At 39.0% G+C, this 24,513-nt stretch overlaps 1 protein-coding gene across 15 annotated transcripts in view; it reads left to right on the top strand.

Annotated features, from left to right (window-relative positions):
* PLEKHA1 (pleckstrin homology domain containing A1) overlaps window positions 1-17,397 on the top strand; it is a 53,111-nt gene extending 35,714 nt beyond the window's left edge. For 7 of the 15 annotated variants that reach the window (XM_070576572.1, XM_070576495.1, XM_070576781.1 and 4 more), the window contains 6 exons: window positions 838-981; window positions 2,771-2,839; window positions 9,277-9,341; window positions 9,977-10,040; window positions 12,252-12,341; window positions 15,006-17,397. In XM_070576572.1, the coding sequence (XP_070432673.1) occupies window positions 838-981; window positions 2,771-2,839; window positions 9,277-9,341; window positions 9,977-10,040; window positions 12,252-12,341; window positions 15,006-15,317 (744 nt within the window). In that variant the 3' untranslated portion in view covers window positions 15,318-17,397. Of the gene's footprint in view, window positions 1-837; window positions 982-2,770; window positions 2,840-9,276; window positions 9,342-9,976; window positions 10,041-12,251; window positions 12,342-13,585; window positions 13,657-15,005 lie in introns of all 15 variants that reach the window. The other 8 variants (XM_070577153.1, XM_070577096.1, XM_070577195.1 and 5 more) reach the window with 2 other exon arrangements.
* The last annotated feature ends 7,116 nt before the right edge of the window (window positions 17,398-24,513 follow it).

Here is a 24,513-nt window from a genome sequence, read left to right as displayed (position 1 = left end):
ACCCACAACGAAGAATACACAACTATGTACCGGGGGGGCTTTGGGGAGAAAAAGGAAAAAATAAAATCTTAAAAAAAAAAAAAAAGAAGGGGCGAGCTACTGATAGAAGGAACAACCTGGCTGAATCTCTGGAGAATTATGCCGAGTGAAAAATGCCAATCTCAAAAGGTCATCTGCTGTGTGATTCCATTTGTGTTCTCTAAATGTCAGAATAGTAAAGATGGAGAACAAATTAGTGGTTGCTAAGGGAGTGGGGACAGGGTCTCTAAGGCGCTAGTCCACAGGAGCCTTGTGGTGATGAATGCTTCCGCACGTTGGTGGTGGTGGCAGTCACACAAATTTGCATGTGATAAAATTGCAGAGAATGATACATACACAGAGACAAATGAGTGCATGTAAAATTGGTGAAATCCGAATAAGTTTTGTGGAATGTTCCAATGTCAGTTTTGATAATGTACTATAGTTACACAGTTTCCCTGCTGGGGGAACCGTTTGAAGGGAACATAGGACCTCCTGTACATTTTTTCTTACAACTTTCTGTGAATCTATTTAATTATTTTGAAATAGTAAACCTCCCTACCCTTTTCCCCCGACAAAAAAAAACTGGTAGCAGGACAGCAGAACAAAAGAAGTAGAAATCTGTGGTTTAATCAATGATATGAAAGTTATAACTAAATATCTCAAGTTAATTAGAAAACTCTTCACTTCAGAGTCCTTGTTCCTAACTGAACTAAGATTCGATTTTAAGATTTTCTACTAGGATAACGACGTGAAATGCAGGTATGCTTTGAAGCTAAACCAGCAAGAAAAGAATTTCTTTATTTTGCTTCATTTTAGAAAGAAGAGGTAAACGAATGTGGTGAAAGTATTGACAGAAATAATTTGAAACGGTCCCAAAGCCATCTTCCTTACTTTTCTCCTAAACCACCTTCAGACAGTGCAATTATCAAAGCTGGATATTGTGTGAAACAAGGAGCAGTGGTGAGTAGCTTAACAAAATAATGTGAGATAATGAAAAATTAGTGTGAGTTAGCAAAATCTCAGCATAGAAATTGTTTGCTTTGTTTTGCGAAAGACCCAAAGTGAGAGACCAGCACGCTGAGGAGGAGGCAGATGGCGGCATAGGGGTTATTCTGTGTTCATAACTCAGTGCTATTATTTTCTTGGTCTGTGGGCGGCTGGGCAAGTTAATGCTTGTTACCACTGACCTTTAGTTTTTTTTTGTTTTTCTTTTTGGGTTTTTTTTGAGGAAGGTTAGACCTGAGCTAACTGCCAATCCTTTTTGCCGAGGAAGACTGGCCCCAAGCTAACGTCCATGCCCATCTTCCTCCACTTTATATGCGGGACGCCTGTCATAATATGGCGTGCCAAGCGGTGCCATGCCTGCCCCGGGATCCGAACTGGTGAACCCCGGGCCGCCAAGAAGCAGAACGTGCGCACTTAACCGCTGTGCCACCGGGCTGGCCCCAGACCTTTAGTTTTAAATGAGCTTTCCTCACAGCTCAAAGTTTTTCTTTTGCTTTCTCCCCCCTTGGGAGTGGGTCAGAGAAAGAGTTCTAGTAGGGAGACGGCAGGAAAGAAGGGCAGCAGTGTGGGGTGTGGAAGGATCGCTTGCTTGGTTTGGTGTTGGGCCGGCCTCAGTAGAAAGCTCTGTGACCTTGGGCTACTACTTAACCTCTCAGGCTTTCAGTTTCTTTTTAAGGAAAATCGTATTATAAAACCCACCATCCAGATGTTGTTTTGAAAGGTGCAAATGAAGAGAGTAGTTAGCGCAACACCTGGTCCTCAGTAAGAGCCATTATGGGTTAGCCCAGGTCCCCTCAGCCAGATCTAGGCTGGGGGCTATGGGAAGAGCAAGGAAATTTGCCACTATTTCTGAGGTTCCAAAGTACCTTTCTAAAACTTGCCGTTCTTTCTATGTGAACTAAATCTTTGAATTTCATAAGAAGATAAACTTTAAAATCTGAAAATAAAAGAATTGCTGTGAGTGAAGAAGAACTTGGAGCTCTCCTGGTAGTTCTGTTTGACTTCACGTCACTTTCTGGCAACTCCAGTTAGCTTAGGTGGGTTGAGGGAAGGTTCTTTCAGCCCCAGTTGCCTGACCTTCCTTAGGCTGAGGGGAGCAGAGGGGAGGCCTGCGGGTGTCTCCCTCCAGCGCGCCTACAGGTCAAGTCGGAATTCTCAGGCCCTGACACCATGCTGTGTTGGTTAGGGCTTTTAAGGAGAATTTCCTTTCTTTTTGTTTTACTCTTTAAGACCAAAATACCAACCCTTAGAGATACTGAAATTTCCACAAAAAGTCTGTTTCGTTGACAAAAAATATTTGTACAAAGTAGGTTCACTTTATTAAATGTTTGTTGCCTTACTCCTAAGTATAAAGTACCTGCAGAAGGATTCACGCAGGAACTCGATGTGGTTTAGTGACATTTCCTGTGCTTGTTCTCGGACTCCTGATAGCATTCACTTTGTGGGGGGGAGGATGGGGAAGTGCTTTTTTTTTTTTTAAACATTTAGAAAAGTAAAAATATGAAACTATATTTAAAAATCATATAATAAAAGCCAAAATCTGGCCACCAAAGTTGAATTAGGAGTTCGAGGCTTGCATAGCAAAAGAGGTGAAGTTTTGTGTGTCTCCTCACTAAGGGAGGGTGGTGAGGTTTTCCAGTGCTTGACATCGCTGACTGTGGGTTCATATCGGAATAATTAAGTGGTTATTAACAGTTGGCATTCTTAGAAACAGAAGTCTTACGTCTGTGTTCATCTCTGGTAGATGAAAAACTGGAAGAGAAGATATTTTCAGTTGGATGAAAACACAATAGGCTACTTCAAATCTGAACTGGTATGTTGCTGTCTCCTAAATGTTGCTTTAAAATGTTTGAGAAGTGTTACGCTGTGGTGATTATATGTATATAACTTCTTGTCCTGTTTTGTATTTTTAAAATAATTAAATCTGGTTTTGAGCAGTATGTATGGTTCAGTTTATTTTCTTGTGATGCTTTTGGTTAATGGTGTTTTTGTTAAATAAATCTTAAATGAAAAGATCATATCTTCAAAGGCATTCCACCTTGAAAGAATTAAGAATATCAGAACCCCTCGGTCTACAAATTTCCTTTAAAGAGCACTGGAGGAGGTGGTAGAAGGAGTTAAGTCTCTGAAAGTCAACATTTAACTCTGTATTTCTGCTTTCTCTTCCCTACCCTCTCTTGACATTTTCTTTTCCTATTTCAGATTGACTTTTCAGTTTCTTCACATGAGACATTTTTGTCCTTTCTGAACGTAGAATCAAAGGTTGAAATTCCCTCTTTGACTTGAGTAACATCCTTATTTAAAATGTTCTCATCATGTGACCCGCTTCCGCAATAGATTGTTGGATAAATTGGATGCAATTCTATACTTTACACGTCTGTTCTGCCTCTGCTTGTTTTCTGGGACTTTTGAGGGTGGCCTATATACTTTATTTGAATGAAGGCACCAGAGCAGCACTGTCCAGTACAACTTCCTACATTGATGGAAATGTTCTGTGTCTGCAGTGGCCGAGTCTACTGGCTACTTGTGGTTGTTGAGTGCTGGAAATATGGCTAGTGTGACTGAAGAGCCTGACTTTATTTAATTTTAAAATTAAAACTGATTGTATTTAATATTTGTTAATTTAAATTTAAATAGTTACACATAGCTAGTGGTTACTACAGCAGAGTACTAGAGAATAGAAAGGGGATAGTTTAAGATTCATCTCAGGTGTCTGTTCTTCTGCGGAGCTTTTGGACTCTGAATTAAGTGCCTTCTCTTTCCACACCATGGTGCCCGATGCCCACTTCTGTCATAATACTGTCCACTGTGTTTTGTAATTGAATTGTGTGCCTGCTTGTCATTCCAGTTAACTTCATGAGCTTCTTGAGAGCAGAGATTCTCTTCTGTACCCTTTTATGAACCTAGCACCTGGGACTTGGTAGATAATAAGTGTTTTTGAATGAATGAAAAATGGCATAACAGAATGGCTAAGGATAGCCATTTTAGCATGGTGGCCTTTCTCAGAGTTCACATTCTAAGGACCTCAATTGGAAGTAGTAGTTACTTGTTTTAAAAAGTACCAGCCTTTGTGTCTCAGACAGTTATACTTCTGCTTGGTTGGTAGGTTGATTCATTGCTTTTAATTAATGCCAGTACTCTTGGGAAGAGTCGTTCACGCAACAGACATTCGTTGAGCTGAGCCCTCTGTGGCCCTGGCGTGCTCTTCTGGGAGCTGGGAATAAGGAGAGCAGTCAGCGATGTTCCGGCCTTCAGGAGCTCAGTTTTGCCAGAGAAACTGACATGTCTCCCTGTCACCTACAGTCATTATAATTAGACAAGAACTGTTATGTTAAAAATTTTGAAAACCCGGGGCTGGCCCCGTGGCTGAGGGGTTAAGTTCGCGCGCTCCGCTGCAGGCGGCCCAGTGTTTCGTTAGTTCGAATCCTGGGCGCGGACATGGCATTGCTCAACAGACCACGCTGAGGCAGCGTCCCACATGCCACAACTAGAAGAACCCGCAACGAAGAATACACAACTATGTACCGGGGGGCTTTGGGGAGAAAAAGGAAAAAATAAAATCTTTAAAAAAAAAAAAAAAAAAAAAAAAAAAAAAAATTTTGAAAACCTACTTGTGGACATTATGCTATAAAATCTGAGATGAAAGAAACTAAACTTTCATAGTAGGTAAGGAAATTATACTATGTGTATTTAGGAATGTGTTAAGTATTTAGAAAACAGATAGTAAAGCTGAAAACTTTAAATATATTTATAATTATTGACCTTTATCAGTTACCAAGTTGCTTATTCCCCCCTACATGTTACCATTTCTGCAATCTTGGAGTGGCATGGAGCTGCTGCAGTGAAGGCAGTTCAGTAGCAGCTGTGCTGTGGTTGTTGCTTGCGTGCACAGCATCTTTGGGTAAGATCCAGAAGACAGCAACATCAAAACCTATAGAACAGGGTGCTGACAGCTTGGAAGAAAATCTTAGGGACACAGTAGAACATTCTTAAGAAATGCTTCATCACCAGTGCTCTTTTTGGCACAGAAAATGATATGGAGTGAAAAACTGACAGTGATGGCTCCCAGTCAAAAAGTGATTCAGAAGAGCTGGAATCTGGCTGTGAAGTTTTAAGAAACCTTAACCAATTTATTTTGCTTGTATATTTTTATATATACTCAAGAATGATAGATGGTGAAAATTGATGATTGAAGTATAAAAGGCTTTCTTTATAAAACCTTTTGATCATGGAAAAGTTTAAACATAAAGTAAGTAGATAGAATAGTATTCTGAACCCCTATATACCCATCATCCGGATTTCAGAATTATTAACACATGGCTAGTTTGGTTTCTTATGTACCAACACCCACTTCCCCCTTCGTATTTTGAAGCAAATCCTCGACACATTTCATCTATAATTATGTTAGTATGTGTCTCTAAAAGATAAGGATTTAAAAATTTTTTCAGTAATTTTAAAGATTTAAGTGCACAGCTGAAAAACTGGAGAAAATATTTGTAATATATGTCAGAGATAAAACATTAATATCCCTAATATATAAAGAATCTTAAAAAATGAGGGGATCCTTCCTCATCCTCTTTACCCTCTTTTCCTCCCATCAGTCACAAACAACTCAGACCTCAATTTTTCAGGTGAGGCAAAGCAGTGTAGGCGTCCATGGTGGTGGGGCAAGGGTGGAAGGAGCTAGAGTGGGCTAGTGTGGACAGTCAGAGCCTAAGCAGGGTGAGGAGGCCGTCCTCTTGGGTTAGGCCAACATGGAGTAGGGACAAGAGGGAGGGCATCCATGTTGGGAGAGGGCGGTGCAGAGATGGGAGAATGAATACATATATACTTATTGATAAAATAAGGAAATATATTAAGGAGAATAGAAGGCAAGTTTCTCACTGTCAAAGAAGTTGGAGTAATAGAAATATAGAAAAGGAGAAAGTTTTTGTATTAGATTGGAATTGTATGTATTGATGTGAACTTTTAACGTATACAGATAGATGTAGAAATAAATATGGATGTAAACGTATTCATGTGTTTACACAGATCTATATGCATCTAAGATACTCGCTAGCTCTGTGCACTGAGAAAACTACCGTTTTCCATTGAAAGAAACCTAGACTTCATGGAGAGATGGCACAGTTCCAAAGCTGAGACAGGAAGAAAAATATAAAACAAGCTTGGAATGTCGTGTTTCAGAAAGCAAGGAAGTGCTCACAGAATGATAGGGACATATCAGAAGGACCCAGAATCCAACTTGAAAACATTCCCCCTTACCAAGTTTGGGGAAATTTGAGTATCAAAATAAGTAATGATGGTAGCAGATTATTGCCTGTTGAATAAAACAGGAATCCGTGAGCTTGTACAGATATGAATGACTGAGTGAGCGAAGGGAAGTACATAGGAACGAGGAATGAGAGATTGCATAGTTTCGAAGTGCCTATCTACAAAACATATTAAGTACAAAGGGGGAAAAAGTAACTTTACAGCCTGGCGGATAGCCCTTTCATCTGGTGATCAGATGATTAAAGTGAACTTCATTGGTGATGAGATGAGTTAAAATCATTTGCCACCTGTTGGGATAGTGTGAGAAGAAAGCAGCATATCGCTTCTGTGATGGTCCTGCCAAGGATGCATAACCTGAATCTAATAAGGAAACATCAGACACACCCAAATGAGGGACATTCTGCAGAATAACTGCCCTGTAATCTTCAATAGAGTCAAGATTGTGGAAGTCAAGGAAAGAAAAGAGATATGACAAGTAAATGCAGTCTGTGATTGTGAACTGAATTCTTTTCCTGTAATAAAAGACATTTGGGGGACACTTTCCTCATTTTGGTGGTTGTATTGTGATAATTTAAAAGGATGTTTTTGTAGGAAATAACATACTAAAATATCCAGGGTAGTCAGGGCTAGGTCAGCAGCTCACTGTGGAATGGTTGAGGAAAAAAAGTTCTTTGTGCTGTGTTTTCAACCTTTGTCTAAGTTTGTGGTTGGTTCAAAGTTTAAAGAGAGAGAGAGAAAACCTAAGGGAAAATATCTGGTAGAAAAATAAGCAAAAGACATGAATAGACAATTTATTTACAAAGAAATTAAAATGGTCTTTAAACATTTAAAAAGATATTCAGTGTCACTCATAATTAGAGAAACAAATTAAAACTTCACAGAAATATTACTTCTCATCTATCCTGAGAAAGCTGTTGCTAAGAGAAGAGATGGGCAAAGCCTCTCCCCAAGACAACTTAATATAAATGCCATTGTCTAACAAAGGAAGGAGGGCCCCCAGGAGAAGTGGCCGATTTCAGGACTAGGGCAGGGAAAGGACAGGCTGAGCCCAAAAGATCTAGTTGTGACAGAAAATAAGGAAGTGGCTTGCAGAATGGAGGACATGTCAAAAGGAAGCATAAGCCAGCTCAAAGGGGGCTCGCAGTGCCCAAAACTCAGACAATTTGAGCACCAAAATAAATAAGGATAGTAATGGATTATAACCCAGAGCATAAAACAGGTCGTGAATAAATAAACGGAGAAGGAAAAGCATTTCCTTAGAGTAAGATGTCAGCTAATATATGTAGATAAATTGATGGGGTTAGAAAAATCACCGATTAGCAACCGTGGTAGTAATGATGATTTCAGGCAAAAATCTTCAGTGTTTGATAAAACCAGTGAGCCAAATTATGATGGGAAACTGGGGACTATAAAGGTTCCAAGTATCTTCCCACAGGATGCTTAATAATGACGAAAGGGAAAAGAGTAACTTCATACTCACTGGCAAACATGACCTTGAGCAGGAGATCAGGGTTAACGCACTAGTAATGGGACAAACCACTGTCATGTGCCCCCTGAGAATGGTGCGCTGAGAAGAAATTATCACGTCTGTGGTTTCCTGCCCAAACTGTATAACCTCAATGTAAGCGAGATTGACATCAGACAAACCCCAATTAAGGGATGTTCTACAAAATATCTGGTCTAGACTCTTTAAAACTCTAAAGGTCTTGAGAGGGAAAGAAAGACTGCAGAACTGTTAGACAGTGAAGGAGACTAAGACATGACACTAAATAGAAGGATGCTTGCAGATTGGATGTGGATCCAAAAATACATAGTTTTTCTTTTGCTGAAAAGGGTACTGCTGAGACAGTTAATGAAATCCGAATCTGGTCTGCAGATCAGAGAGCAGTGTTGCATGATGGTGGAATTCCTGGTTTTCATAACTACTGTGGTTATATAGAGAACATCTTTGTTTTAGAAAGTATCCCCTGAAGTATATAGTAGTAAAGTGCATCGTATCTACAACTTGCCTTCAAGCATTTCAGGAAAAATATATGTAGCCACACCATATTCACCTCTCTGTACACACACACTGGATTAGCAAATGTAAATATTAACATCTTGGAAAACAGGGTGCAGTGTGTACAGAAATTCTTTGTCCTATTTTTGTAAGTCTTTTATCTGAAATCATTTTAAAATGAACTGTTTTGTAGAACTTTAATGAAAAGTTGGTGGTTTTAAAAAAAGTGTTCAGCCACAGTTAAATTTTTTCTTAGTTCTTCATAAAATAATGGTATGTCTTAATCTCACTGTGTCATATTCAGTAAAATACCGTATATGGTATGTCATGCAATGTATAGTATGAATATTATGCTATTAGGAACTAGTTATATTTGTGTCTTATATCTAGTTTTGTAACCTTAGGTGAGGTACTTAACATGTATCATCCCTGTTTCCTCAGGTGAACAATAGTGCATTATTGTAGGGTTGTGGAGGGTTTAAGTGAGCTAACACGTTGAAAACCTAGCAGGTGCCTTGGCAATTAGTAAATTTCACTCAATTTTGTTTGTTAAAATAATGTATTCATATAAAAGTGATATTCTTAAATTTAGCTCAAATAAGCTGGGTATTAAGTACTCTGGTTGCCTTCCATATCAAAATAACATTCCAAGAGAAGAAGTACTCCACTTACAGGGTATGTAGGGGTCCAGTGGGGAACAGTCTGGCGGTTAGTAGCTTTTAATAAGCTATGTTGTCATTAAGGCAAGAAGTGATGTGAATATGGGTTATAGGCAAGTTTCCTTGTCTCAAACCACAGTGTGTATAAAGTTAGATACAGTCTTTGAGCTATTCTGATGTTGGACGGTTCAAGAAGGTACATTTATCTTAGATGTGCTTTAAGAAAGAAGCATACTTTTCACATAGATCTCCAAATAAGACAAGTAACCCTTAAAAGGATCTTAACAATTTGCCCCATGTATCTGTTTGCTTTTTTGCCAGGAAAAGGAACCTCTGCGCGTAATACCACTTAAAGAGGTTCATAAAGTCCAGGAGTGTAAGCAGAGGTAAGTACCAGCTTCCGCTCGGCGCCTGCGCAGCTCGGTGACCCACAGGAGGGCCTTATTTGATTCATGTGCTTACGGATGGTACTTCCTGTGTTACTTTTAGACTCAGTTTTAACTGTTTATAGTTGGGATATGCTAGAACTTTCAAAATCCCCAGATTAAAGTACTGAGATTTTTTGTTTTATTTGAAAGTTAAAAATTATGAAACAATCTGTAAGCTTATTAATGGAAAGGAAAAAATACAATATGAACAACTTCTATGATATTTGACAAATTGATGTGTTATTAATTTTAGTATTTCGAGGTTGCTGCAGAATAGGGCATTATAAGAAAATGTGTTAACTGTGCCAGTGTTTCTTTGAGCTAACTGATTTCTTCATGGATGAAAACTTTGAATTTTAAACTTATTTTGTGAAGCTTTTCTAAAAATATATATAACTATATAAACTATGTAAAATTTAATGCAAAAATAAATTGAAAAAGATAATTTGGTTTTGTTAAATTGGTATTTTACCTCCACTATTTATTTTCTTATTGACATGTATTTGGTACTGGACATATATTTGGTTCAAATGAAAGAAAAAATATCAAACAATTGCTATTTAAGTACAGTTGGAAATTTTTTTTGTTGACAGTGACATAATGATGAGGGACAACCTCTTTGAAATTGTAACATCATCTCGAACTTTCTATGTGCAGGTAAGATACTTCTTTGGAGATTATAGGTCCTCCTAACAAGAAGTTAATAATTTTAGAGGTTAAATAAGCATAAATAAACTTGTTGCTTATGGGAATAAGCAAAAAATATGACAACTGTAATTCACAACTTAAAAAAATGTTATGTGTGAGATTATTGGTAGGTCATATATTCAGCAAGTAGGGGTATTCTTTGCTATGAATTAGTCAAATAAAATTAAGTAGTATTTGGAGGAAGGGAAATGCTATTTTAACTTAGATGCTAACTTTCAGTGTAGATGATTTTTGCACATGTTTTGAAATTTCTATTATATCGTTTTTGGTAATTTTATAAAAAGGGGGCTCAAATACTCATAATAAAAATCAATAGTAGATCTTATAACATCACTAATGGTAGATAGGCATCCTATATTTAAGTTTAAAATACACTTTTTACCACGTTGAATTATTTAGATTGGAAGTTTTTTTAAAAGAACATTTGTTTTTGTCTTATAAAACTTACATAGGCTTATTGCAAAAAATTTGGAAAATAGAAAAATAGGAGGAAAAGGGTGGTTTATAAAACAGAATCCCACATTCAGGCAACCATTCCTATTTTTTACTGCCTTTTTTAATACATGTTTTTAAACAACAAATGGGGTCATATGAAGTACAGTGTTATACCCTATTTGTTGAATATATTGTGGTCATTTTTTCCACACCATTAAAAATTCTCTGAAAACCTTTTAGAACTGTACCATATTCTTATATGAATGTTCCACTATTAAATTTTCTCTCCACTACTCTGTCATTGATCATTCATTTACATAGTTTTCATACATTTACTGTGATAAATAATGTAGTGGTGAACATTTTTGTGCATAAATTTGCCTGAATTTTTTATTTCTTTAGGTTAAATTTCTATGTCAAAAATAAGTGTCAGCCCACGAACCTTTTTAAACCTTTTATTTTGCCAAATCCATTTCTAGGTTTGTGCTCCTCTTTGCAGTGAATGAAAGTATACCCTGCCTTTGCCTGCTTTGAGTTTTTCCTTTTAAAAAGTCCTCGTTAGTATCGTTGGTTCAAAAGTATTATCAAGGGGTTTAACACTTTTGAACTTCTAGATTCTAGAATCTTGGAGTAAAAGGCAGTATCTTTATACTCCTTTTTGGGTCTTATTTAAACTGGATTAAAGTCATAGTAAGGTTTTTAATTCGCTTTGGAAGGGAAGGTCCTGTCAGGGAATATGATAACTTTGGAATATGACAGCCAACACTTCTTTTAGGATTTAGGGTACTACTGGAAATTATTTCTAGAAAAATAATATGTAAAATGATGTCAAAATGGTTTTTGTGTGTGTAAGATTAGCCCTGAGCTAACATATGCTGCCAATCCTCCTCTTTTTGCTGAGGAAGACTGGCTCTGAGTTAACATCCGTGCCCATCTTCCTGTAGTTTATATGTGGGACGCCTACCCCAACATGGCTTGCCAAGCGGTGCCATGTCTGCACCCGGGATCCGAACCAGTGAACCCCGGGCTGCCAAAACAGAACATGTGCACTTACTCGCTATGCCACTGGGCCATTCCCCCAAACGGTTTTTTAACCACACAATTACATAAATATTCCTGTAGCAGATCCAGACAATAAAGCAGTAGATAGAACAAAATGACATCTTTCTCTGACTTCTTCCTCTCCTTGTTTTCTCTCCAGAAGTATTCACATTAATGCTTTTTGATGTATTTGATCTTAAAACATTAAGTGCCCTGCTTATGAGTCAGTGTAATAACTTACCCAGCAAAACCTGGTTTAAAGAAGTGATTTCTGGGGCCAGCTCTGTGGCCGAGTGGTTAAATTCGTGTGCTCCGCTGCAGCGGCCCAGGGTTCGGATCCTGGGCGGGGACATGGCACTGCTCGTCGGGCCACGTTGAGGTGGCATCCCACATCCCACAACTGGAAGGACCTGCAACTAAGATATACAACTATGTACCAGGGAGGAAGGGGGGTTGGGTAGATAAAGCAGAAAAAAAAAAAAAAAAAGGTTGGCAACAGTTGTTAGCCCAGGTGCCAATCTTTAAAAAAACAAAAAAAACAAGTGATTTCTAAAATCTTTTGGAAACCATTGCCTTAGAATGATTTTGTTGTTGTCACTATAATAACCGAAACAAATACGTTGGATTTATAGAAGAAGGAACTGATTTTGAAGAAAAATGGACTGACTGAGTCCTTCCCTTTAGGCTGATAGCCCTGAAGAGATGCACAGTTGGATTAAAGCCGTCTCGGGCGCCATTGTGGCCCAGCGGGGACCCGGCCGATCAGCGTCTTCGGTATGTTTCCTCTTCTCCGGGGAGCTGCTCCCTTGTGTCCCCCCATTCTGTCAGTTTATTTTCCTTCCTCTCCCCCTAATTCTCCTCGTTTCTTTCTGTATTGAGATTTATTTGCATGTTGACTTTCATACCAATTGGACTTGCAAAAAAATAATGCATTTCTAATTTAATGCTTCCTTGTAGTGTTATGTATACATAACTTTCTGTGCATTGTATCGTCTTAAATGCACAAGCAGGGCAACTAAAGAATGAACGTTTCCTTGCTTTGTTTTAGGAGTCCTTCCTTGTCAGGAGGTCTAGATTTGGTGTGACTTGACCAATTCTTAGTCTGGTGTGTGGCCTGATCACCTAAGGCACCTTGAGTCGCAGTGTTGCAGTTTGTGAACGTCTCAGTTTTCTCTTTACTTCCTTCATTTCAGTTAAGGTCTTTTTAGCTTAATAGTACCATAAGACCATTGAGCAGCTGCAACCTTAAATATGATTCAGTGCTCTCAGTCCATAGTTTCCGTTTCATATTTTCATTCTCGTTTTCTAGTAGGTTAATTTAAAAGGCTGCAGCTTCTATCATAATTGTCTTTGTGATAGTGTGATAATAAAATTGAAACAGTTAAACATACTTGGAAATAGTAAGAAAAATGTTTTTAATTTTTAATTTATCATGTTCAGGTACATCATAGGAATGAGATTTGGCTTTAAAATACTTCAGTCACTGGTCTCTGATCAGAAAATACAAATTCTACTGAGAAATGAAAGACTTTTAAGTGTCTTGAAATGTAACACTTCCATCTGCAGAGTGTAGTCTAATATATGTAGCATGATAGCCTGTCTTGTCTAGAGTCATTGTAAATGCTGGATATTCTATACTTTTGGTATTTTCCTCATAGTAATATTGTCTTTTAATAGTTTCCTGGTAGTAATAACTACAGATCAGTAAAAACAAATCCATCTTTCTCATTTCTTAAGTTGTTCTCCCTGTATCCTTTTTGGAATCTCTCAGAAGTCCCTTTGATAGGGGTTAATTTTGTAACTGCCTTGCTTCATGTGACCTTTTCAGCAGTCAAGTCTGAGACTCTGCATAAACAATGTCTGTTGGGCAGAGGGAGAGCTGGAGAAGGGCGTTTGCGTTTTGTGCTTTGTGGTGGGGCAAATGGACCGTCTAGCTGTACCTATCAGCAGAACTTCCTCTTTTCCTCCCTCTCCCCAGGATGGGTTAACTCTAATCTTAGCTTTGCACTGTGTTCCAGATGCGGCAGGCTAGAAGGCTGTCGAATCCTTGTATACAGAGGTATACATCAAGAACTGGGGACTGCAGCACGTATGTGGGCTCTCACGCAAACGTGCCCTCTTACTAGAGGGCCGGACTTACTCACTACTTACAACTGGTCATAGAAAGTTGAGTTAACCAAACTGCCTTTGCAGTTATCGTAACTGACTCTGTCAACACTAACACAAACTATTTCACTACAGTCATCAAGTTGGATATAAATTTTTTTTTTAAAGATAAGTAATGAAAAAAATAGAACTTTACTAATTGAAAAATTCATATTGTTATCTTCTAAAAATTAATTTATTGAATTGACACAAGAGTTTCAATTTCTATATTTTTTATATTTTGAAAAATTTTAATAGTACACCACTTGAAATGCACCTTTGTTCTAATGATATGTGCGAACTCCTGCATGCATATGCATTGGATACACTACATTACTATGGTTTGCATGGCATTTTAAATCTCAGCTGAGATTTAGCCATCTAATGAGAATCTGTAGTGTTCTGGTAATTTGTAGCACTTTGTTTTCAAAGTCACTAGTATCATAAATGAACACAATATGCTAGGAACCATATGGCAATGCATTTGGAATGGTCATATTTAAGGATATCTTTAGATTTGATTTAGTTAGAAGCAAACTGAAATTAATAGTCAAACTGATAATTATTTTGCCACAGTTTTAGTAAATGATTAAATATGTTCCCTTTGTTTCTTTTAAAATCTTAAGCCATATGTATGCCATACTCAAAACTAAATAAATGCAATTAAATAAAAAGTGAAAAAACTATGCTATTATTGTTTGCAGTGAAATTCAGGGAAGCAAAAACTAAGTTTGTCAGACTGCCAGATGAAATAATAGGTTTGAAAAATGTTGAAGCGAAAACTAAGTTTGTCAGACTGCCAGATGAAATAATAGGTTTGAAAAATGTTGAATTCTGCTTAGTAAAGAAATATGGCCTTTCATTTTTACAGTCTGCATTTTCGTTTTTTATCTTTCTGAAATATGTGGGATAATTCCTAGTATAGATTGAGAATATAATCTTAAATAAACTATAAAGCTGGTCGGCCCCCTTTTAAACCCAGTTCAGTTGCCGTTGGAACACTGTATTCCGGCTTAGGCTGACTGAGTCTTCAAAGTGTCAGAGCTGCCAAATTTGGCTTTGGTGACAGAACTGGTTTCTTAGTGGAAATGGTTGTTGGCTTCATTGCTTTAAGCTCACTCCTAAAAATGCATTGCTTTGGGAAGGAACTTGCACATGTATGCTGCATGGCTTGTGCTTCTGCTCTGCGTGCGTGTGTTGTTCTGTTTGTTTTTCAGAGAATAAAGTCTCTCACTGAGTTACTAACCCTGCCGTTAATGATTGACTGTGTCTGACCGCCACCCCTCTTTGCAGGAGCATTCCAGCTGTCCTTCAGAATCCAAATACGCTTTCCGCCCCGCCAGCGCAGCCGCCGCCTCACATTCCGCAGCCTCTCGCAGCAACTCTTTGGTCTCAAGCTTTACCGTGGAGAAGCGAGGATTTTACGAATCTCTTGCCAAGGTCAAGCCAGGGAACTTCAAGGTCCAGACTGTCTCTCCAGGAGAACCAGCTTCCAAAGTGACTGAACAAGCTCTGCTAAAACCTCAAAGTACAAATGGCCCTCAGGAAAAAGACCGTGACCCCGTGGACTTGGACGATGCGAGCCTTCCCGTGAGCGATGTGTAAGGCGGTGCGCGCAGAGCCTGCCCCGCCGCAGCAACTGCTGCGTTTCCTTTCCTGAGGCTTCTAGCCAAAGATGACAAAGAGTAGACTGGTTTAGTGCGTATATTATACTGCCTCTGAGATGTACTCTTTATAAGCTGGTAAACCAAGAATCTAGGGAGTGGCCAAACTAAACGTAATTTCTTTAAAAAAAAAAAAAAAAGAAAGAAAACCTAAGTGTCTCAGTATCAACTGTCTGAAGCTTTGTGTTCTCATTCGAGTGATAAAAATGTGTGTGATATTTTTAGTGAATTTGACAGTTTAAATGTTTAACAACTGAAAACATTAAAAATGCTTATTATTTTGGTTGTTTTTAAAATGCTACTATGACTTCCTATTAGATGTTCAATATTTACACATTCTTACTGGTTAATATTATTGAATGAAATATTGCCAGACTAAGATATCTAAACTCATGATGTCTGTGGTGCTGTAAAATTTATACTACGATGTGGACTGTTTTGAAATAACCATTTTCGATGCTCTGGATCTCAAGGTGAGTGGTGAGTTTGAATGGAGGATAGTATTGGACCATTAGTGAGGGTTGTAAGTGTACCAGGGTGGAGAAAAGGGGAAAATTAGAGTTCAAACAACCATATCTTGGACATTTGTTTGAAACGCTTAATCAGGATTTGGCGGCAGTCATTGCTTTATTCCATGAAAATTATTTGGTGTGAAATTTCTGAGAGATCTGGTTTCCTTATCAAAGTTTTGTAAGTAATTCTTTCTTCTATATTTGGATCAGTGAGAAACCTCATGTTTATATGTGAAGACATGCTGCCCTTAGTCATGCGATGGTAGCCTTTACTTTTTGTCACTAATAACCTGTATTCAGGTGCCTATATTTCTTCATCTTCTTTAGGGATGTTATGAGCTCAAAAGTCCTACATGATTGGTTTTAAATGTTGGGATAAAATTAATTTTCAGTGGCATAGTTTAATGTGTTAAATAAGGTATTTTATGTTAGAGATACCAGACTGCTGTCTTTCTGCTGCCTGTGCAATATGTTTTAAAACACAAATTTGAGTATATGTGTAGTCACAGGGATATCATAGATATTTACACCTCTCTAAAAAGTCTTTTATTTCTGGTGTTGAATAACAGACCAGGTAGGGCAAGTACCATTTTTACGGTTCAGTCTTAAACATTTGCTTTAAGAAAATAGTCTTGAATTTCACATGCTGCTATTTTGATGATGTTTTGCTATTTTACAGTACTGTTTGTTTTGAATTCATACTTGTCACTGTTCCTCCTTTTCATTTTCTAAGATGACTTTTTGTTGGAGGAGAGAGATTTCCTACTACAGAGTGGGGTCCAGAGGTTACTATCTATTCTACTAGGATTATCATAGCATCAGTTTAAAAATCCAAATGCATAAAGAATGCACCACTTCAACTTTTTTACGCATAAGCTAATATTTTAAAAAATCATTTAGATTTTTTCTTTTTTGCAGCTATATTTGAAAATGATAGAATGAAAAGGTTTTAAGTAGTTACCACTTTTCTGCTGATATATCCTATAACGGCTCTTTCGAAAGTTCCTTTTTCATGAACACACCTAAGAAATCTTGTGTAGATGGTTTGAGATATTCAGGAGCCTGATGCTGTTTCTTTGGTACAGCTACTGCATTGCATGTTCGTTTTAACATATTTTGGTATTGATAATTTGATATATTTCATAGTGGCAAAATACTAGCTCTATTTTGGGACTTTTTATAGAACTACCATTGTATTCAATAGCATAGGAAAATGTTCTTGTGATTGTCAGGGTCTCTTAATATTTATCTCAATACTTTTATAATTCTATGAAAATTATTTAATTATTTTAAAACTTATACTTTTCTTGTAAATATGTCACATCTGAATTGTCAAAAATTTACTTTGAACACCTTAATATTTGCTGCATTTTCTTCTGTATATATAACGTCTTCTTTCAGAATGGGAATGTACGTGCGCTTCCCAATGTTTACTTCTGTGTCTGTTATCTTTATATGTCGGACTGGTTGAACACTGTAATGACTTGAGAATAAACTGCTCAAAATTAATTCTAACTTATTTCTCATTTGGTTTGGTTCAGCTCTTGGGTGAACAAGTAAATGGAACTAGTACAAAGTCTGTTTGGTTGATTGACTTGAATTTGCATATTGAAGGACAGACTAATTATTTGGTAACCTTTGAAAGGCCTAACTTGATATGAAATTGCACAAGGAAAGATGAATCTTCCTGGGAAAAAGAGCTTGCTTATTTTGTTTAATTAAAAAACGTATTCTCAAAAGCCAAATTAAATATATTGGCTTCAGAGCGTAGTTTGAATTGCCCGGCTGCTTTTGCACTGCTTGGTTATTGTTAGACTGGACATGACATGAGGAAGGCTGAGTGCAGAGGGCTCCTGACCCCCAGAGGGGCTGTTGACATGCACTCGTCCAAGCTTGCCATCAAGCATTAGAGCCCAGTGCGCGCACACCCGCTGCCAGTAACAAATAGTCTACGCCTGCTGTGTATCTGATGGTGAAGGAATTGGGTAAAGGAGATCTGTCTCGGTAATTTTTATTAATTGGTGCAACTTAATTTTCTTTCCCTGAAAAGTATTTTTAATGTTTTTATTTTTAAAAACCCAAAATGAGAGTGTTCTAAAAACTTTGTTGCTTTCATAACGAAAGAGATCCCTTTCTCAGCTTGCTTTTTACTCCTAGTTGCAGTTCAGGAATTTTAAGTGGTGCTCACACCATTGTCAAAAGTCCTGTGAACAGTTGGTGAGGCAGGAAATATTTGTATCAGAAGTACAATGATGTAACAGCTAATACCAGATTTGTAAGAATCTTTCTTGTCTTTGGAAGGGTTTGACAGCCCACATAGGACATGATGAAGAATACACTTAGTTAGATGGGTTTGTATTTTCCATTTGTAATCTTCCATGTTATATAGATCCAAAATTGATTGATTGTATATGTCACTTTTCAATGATTTATGAAAGTTGTATTTTTTCAAACCTCACGTAAGACATGTATTGAAAATATTGCTGAATTGAGGTTAGCGTTTACAAATTTGATAAAGTCCTATAACTCCACTTTTACGACATTTAAAGTGAATGGTGCCTTACCATGGTGTATTTGTGTGGTAATAGCGCCACCTTCTGGTTCTGTCATCGCTAAATTTAAAATAAAGTAATCTGGAGTCTATTTCACTTTATTTCACTCATCATAGAAAATTAGAGAAGATATCTAATTGCCTGGGATAGTTTTGAAATTAATATACAATTTAAGTCAAGATTTTCAATGACTAGTTAAACTTTTTATTTGGAGATAATTGTAGATTCACATGTTGTAGGAAATAATACAGAGCTCCTATGTACCCTTTACTCCGTTTCTCCCAGTGATAACATTGGAAAGTGTTGTAAAATATTGTAAGCAGGATATGGACACTGATACAGTCAAGATAAAGAACAATTCCACCATCATAAGGCTCCCTCATTGTTGCCCTTTTATAGTTAGAGCCACCTCCCATTTTACAGGTTTGGAAATAAACTTAGGCACTTGTTCAAAATCACATTAGGTTTAAAATCAAATCTTTTGTTAAAAAAAAAGATTGGCACCTGAGCCAACATCTGTTGCCAATCTTATTTGTTTCTCTTCTTTTTCTGCAAAGGCCCCCCAGTACATAGTTATGTACTCTAGTTGTGGGTCCTTCTAGTTGTGGCATGTGGGATGCCGCCTCAGCATGGCCCGATGAGTGGTGCCATGTCCGCACCCAGGATCTGAACCGGTGAAACCCTAGGCCACCAAAGCAGAGCACTTGAACTTAACTTCTTGGGGCTGGCCCCAAAATCCAATCCTTTTGATACTGAAGTCTGGACTCAACCATTATGGTATTATTGCCTCAGTAGAAGTCTTAAAATTTACTCTTTGTTTATATTGTACTATCTCCAGATTATTAGGTGAATTTAATTTTCATTCAATCTATTTTCAACATGTTCAGAACCATAATATTTCAAATGATGTGTTTATTTATTTTTGAGGACGATTAGCTCTGAGCTAACGTCCGTAGCCATCTTCCTCTATTTTATATGTGGGACGCCTACCACAGCATAGCTTGATAGGTGGTGCGTAAGTCCGCACCCGGGATCCGAGCCAGCGAACCCTGGGCCACCGAAGCGGCATGTGCGAACTTAACCACTGTGCCACTGGGGGCTGGCCCCCAAATGATGTATTGATTTATACACACATTTAAATTTAACTTAGCATTTGAAAATCAGTGAGAGAGAAGTATCCCGATCATAACCTCCCTGAGAGACTTTAAGCTCTGACATTTGGCATTATGTAAATTAACAAGGCACATGAAATAAGGATTATAAAATAAAAAAGCTTTAGGGTGCCAAATTCTTGCACTGGAATCGTTGTAGGGACTGGTTATAATCACTGGGTATAGGGTAAGGGTGAGCTGTTTTTCGTGGGAGGAAACTTGACCTGATGAAAGCTTGGATCAAATTGGTGTCTTCAGTGTACCACACACAGTGCAGAGGAGACCTAAGAAGGCGATGATGACATGCACACAGAATTTCCAAAAGAAATACAAAGTGCAATGTGTGATAAAGTCAAGCATGGAAAACTGCACATCAGGAGACAGATGGGCAATGAGTGATGGAGTGGGTGGTAAGGGAACCATTGTGGTGGAGGGGCTTTTAAAAGATCCCAGGAGAGAAAAAGGTTCTTAAAAATTACGTGACATGACAATAAATTTATGAGTGTTAATTTAGAATTGGAAGGGTCCAAACTGGTACATGAAACTTAAGTCATTCTCTTAAAGTTTCATTGCCTCTTTCTCCCTTCCAAACTATGGTACTTATTCTAGTCACACTAGTTTCCTGTAGCATGGTGGAGAGAGGATGAGTGGGTGGGAAATGTGGGGAAGTTTTCACTATTTAGGAACTTACCACATCAAAGGCCATTTTTGCCTGGCTCTGGTCCTTTCATAATGTGAGCTTAACTTATTCCCTGTGGAAACTTATTTACTGTTATTTCCTAATAGGGGCCTTTGGTGCCAGTGACATCTGTGCCTTTATGATTTTCACATACTTTATGCTCATTATCTTCTCACTCTCCTTGCCTGTCTGTATTTTGAAGGTGGAAGATATCCTAATGGATTAGATGTGGTGAGTGAAAGGAAGCGAGGCATCAAGAATAATGGCAATTGCATTCGGCCTGGACACTTAGAACAGAGAGGCTGAGGTGGCGAAGAGTGCAGGCAGAGCAGGTTTTAGCGAGAAGATTGTGATTGCAGTATTGAAGGTGATGGTTTGTGACGACTATTCGACATCCAGGTAGAAATGTTAGGAAGGCGGTTGGATATACGAATTTGGAATTAAGACAAATCTTTATTGGAGATAAAAATTGGGAGGTCTTCAACATAGATGTTATTTGAAGCCATGAGACTGAATTAGAGAGAGAAAGAAGAAAAGAGGACCAAGGAATGAACCTAGGGCACTCCGACATTCAGAGTTCTGGAAGAGGAACTGGCCATAGAGAATGAGGTGTGGCTACCGAGTCAACAGGATAGCAAGATTATGTGGTCTCTTGGAAACCAAGTGAAGAAAATGAATCAAGGAAGAGGGGGTGATCAAATGTGTCAAATGCTGCCCCTAGGTCAAGCAAGAGGCAGACAGAATTGGCCATTGGGTTTGGCAGTGTGGAGGTCATTGGTGGTCTTAACTGGAGCAGTTTGGGTGAAGCGGTGAGGGCAAATAGAGCTATCTGAGGAGTTTTGCTCCAATGGGGAAGCAGTGGGATGGCTGCTGGTAGCAAAAGCGGAGTCAAGTCGTTTTTTTGTTTTTTTGTGTTTTTTTAAGATAGGAGAACAACTGGCATTTTGTTGGTAGGATGACCCAACAGCAAGAGAAGGGTCGATGATGTAGGAGATGGGGAGAACTGAGTCCTTGACTAGGTGAGACGGGATGGAATCTAGAGCAAGAGTGGAAGGCTTGGCTTCATGTAAGAGCATAGATGTTTGTCTGTAGTAGGAGGGCGTACGTAGTATGTGGGTGCACTGCTGGTTAGGTGGGTACACGTGGAGGAAGTCGGTCTCTGAAAGTCTGCAAATTTGGAAACAGAATCCTCAACGGTGAGTGAGATGGGGAAGAGGAGTTAGACGTTCAAGGAGAGTAGAAGGTGTGAAATTGTCTTGGATTGTGAAGAGGGAGTGGACATACAGAAGGAAGGAAAATACAGGCTGTCCTGGGCACTGAGAGCCCACTTGAGCTCTGTGGTCATGAATTACAGTGTTAAATAGCAGATAATCACAGTCATTTTCGTCATGCTTCCGACTCGAGTGGAAAGGTCTCTAGTGGTTCCCATTAAGCATGATGCTGCCTGTTGGGCTGAGAGAGAAATATTTTATCAGGTTAAAGAAGTATTCGACTATTCATATTTTATTGAGGGATTTTTAAAAAAATAAAGAACGGTGGTTGGGGGGCCGGCCCAGTGGCGCAGCGGTTAAGTTCGCACGTTCCGCTCCGGCAGCCCGGGGTTCGCGGGCTTGGATCCCGTGTGCGGACATGGCATCGCTTGGCAAGCCATGCTGTGGCAGGCTGCCCACATATAAAGTGGAGCAAGATGAGCACGGATGTTAGCTCAGGGCCAGTCTTCCTCAGCAAAAAGAGGAGGATTGGCAGTATTTAGCTCAGGGATAATCTTCCTCAAAAAAAAAAAAAAGAATGGTGGTTGAATTTTGTCAAGTATCTTCAGTATCTATGGAAATAATCTTTTTTCACTCCTTATATTGATTAATTTGGTGAATAATATTAATCCATTTCCTAATATTTAGCTATCATTACATTTCTGAAATAAATGCCACATGGTCAGGATGTATTTTTTTTTTTAAAGATTTTATTTTTTTCCTTTTTCTCCCCAAAGCCCCCAGGTACATAGCTGTATATTCTTCGTTGTGGGTCCTTCTAGTTGTGGCATGTGGGACGCTGCCTCAGCGTGGTTTGATGAGCAGTGCCATGTCCATGTCCGCGCCCAGGATTCGAACCAACGAAACACTGGGCCGCCTGCAGCGGAGCGCGCGAACTTAACCACTCGGCCACGGGGCCAGCCCCTCAGGATGTATTTTTTTAATTATTTTTTTTTTCAAGATTGGCACCCGAGCTAACAACTGTTGCCAATCTTTTTTTTCTTTTGTTTTCTTCTCCCCGAAGCCCCCCAAGTACATAGTTGTATATTCTAGTTGTGAGTACCTCTGGTTGTGCTATGTGGGACACCGCCTCACCATGGCCTCATGAGCGGTGCGGTGTCCACGCCCAGGATCCGAACTGGCAAAACCCTGGGCTGCTGAAGCAGAGCGCGCGAACTTAACCACTCGGCCATGGGCCGGCCCCAGGATGTTATTTTTTAAATATGCTGCTTGATTCTGTTTGCTATTATTTTGTTTGAGACTGTTGCATAAATATAAGTGACATTGGTCTGTATTTTTCTTTTGTGTGGCTTAAGTCTTTAAAGATTTTGTGGTGTTACATTAGTTTCATAGAGAGAACTTGGAAGATTTTCTTCTTTTAAGGTGTTCTGGAACAGCTTAAAAAGAATTGGAATTATTACTCTAAAGAGTGGATGGACTTTCCCTGTGAAACCCTCTGGGCCCTTTTGAGGGTGCATGTGACAACTTTCTCATTTCCTCTATGAAACTCTATGTGCTTGGGTTTTCTATCTTTTATGGAATGGGTTCTGATAAATTGTATTCCTAGGAAATTATACATTCTAAGTTTTTCAAATGTATCTGCATGGAGCTGAGCAAAATATACAGTGCAGGAACTCACTTTGTCTTCAACTCAAAATATATGAACGAATGTGAAGACTTTATCTGGCAAGTTGTGATAGCATCTGGTTTTTACCTGGCACCAAGGTGATTGCAAACACAGGCATGGACACCAGAGCCAAGTGGAAGTATTCAGGTATAAGGAGGCCATCCAAAGCAATCCTATGAATCCTAAAAATTAAAACTCAAGTGTGAGGGCCCGGCCCAAGGCCGACTTGTTAAAGTTCTGCGTGCTCCGCTTCAGCAGCCCAGATTCGTGGGGTTGGATCCCGGGCCCAGACCTACTCCACTCACCAACCACACTGTGGAGGTGTCCCTTGTACAAAAAAAGAGAGGAAGACTGGCACAGATGTTAGCTCAGGGCAAATCTTCCTCAGCAAAAAAAATTAAGTTCAAGTGTGAAATGTGTAGTTTCTCATAAAGAATGTGTGATCCCTGGAGAACAAGTGTAAGTTCCCTACTTGAGAAACACTGCCCTTGGAACAGTGTTGAAACTTCTTAGCTTATGTTCAAGGCCCCTCCACTTCCACCTTCTCACACAGTGCTTCTGGTATATCCTACCCTCCAGTTCAACTGAACCATTCTTTGTTTCCTGGTTTTCCCACCTCCCTGTCATTATTCTTGCTGTTCCTTCCACCTAAATGCCACCTTCCTGACCATCTTTGCCTTTTAATTCCACCCATCCTTCAATTCTAAGATGCAACTTTCTCCTTGAGGTGTTGGAATTGCTTTCTCATCTCCTTCACAACACAAGCCATGATGACCCCAAAATACCTGATTCCCTGTCCCTTCCCATGCCAACATTCAATTCAGTCAATGGGACCTGGAATTCCATTTAAGCTTTTGCTCTTAAACTCTGGGCTAAGGAGCCTCCCTCTCTCCACTGCAGTCCCCTTTTAAAAGCCAACGACTTCAAAATTTGGAAGAGGTTAGAAAAGGGAAACAGCCCAAATCTAGCTCTTTGTTGATGAGATTGGCCCAAAAGAGAAGCAAATAAGACAGGAAGCAAAATTCAAACTGATCCTGGTAGTGATGGCCGCTCTGCAGGAGCGCTGTCCGGTGCTGCCCACAGCTGTGGGAGGGTCATGGGCCCCTGCGTGCGCTTGCACTTTCAATGTAACGTTTAATTTCAGTGGCTCATAATCACCCTGTGGTTCCTCTAAGCCTGCAGCAAGAGAAACTCTAATCCCCTAAAGCAAGGGCTCTCAAAGTGTGGTCCCGAAACCAACAACATCAGCCTCACCTAAGAACTTGCTGGAAATGCAAATTATCACGCCCAGTGCTACTGAATCAGAATCTCTGGGGATGGGGCCAGCAATCTGTTTTAACAAGCCTTCCAGGTGATTCTGATGCCC

Source organism: Equus przewalskii, chromosome 1 (genome assembly GCF_037783145.1).
Source record: "Equus przewalskii isolate Varuska chromosome 1, EquPr2, whole genome shotgun sequence".
NCBI classification, from domain to species: Eukaryota; Metazoa; Chordata; class Mammalia; order Perissodactyla; family Equidae; genus Equus; species Equus przewalskii.
The sequence above is the reverse complement of the archived record's forward strand: the minus strand, read 5'-3'. Positions and strand labels throughout refer to the sequence as shown.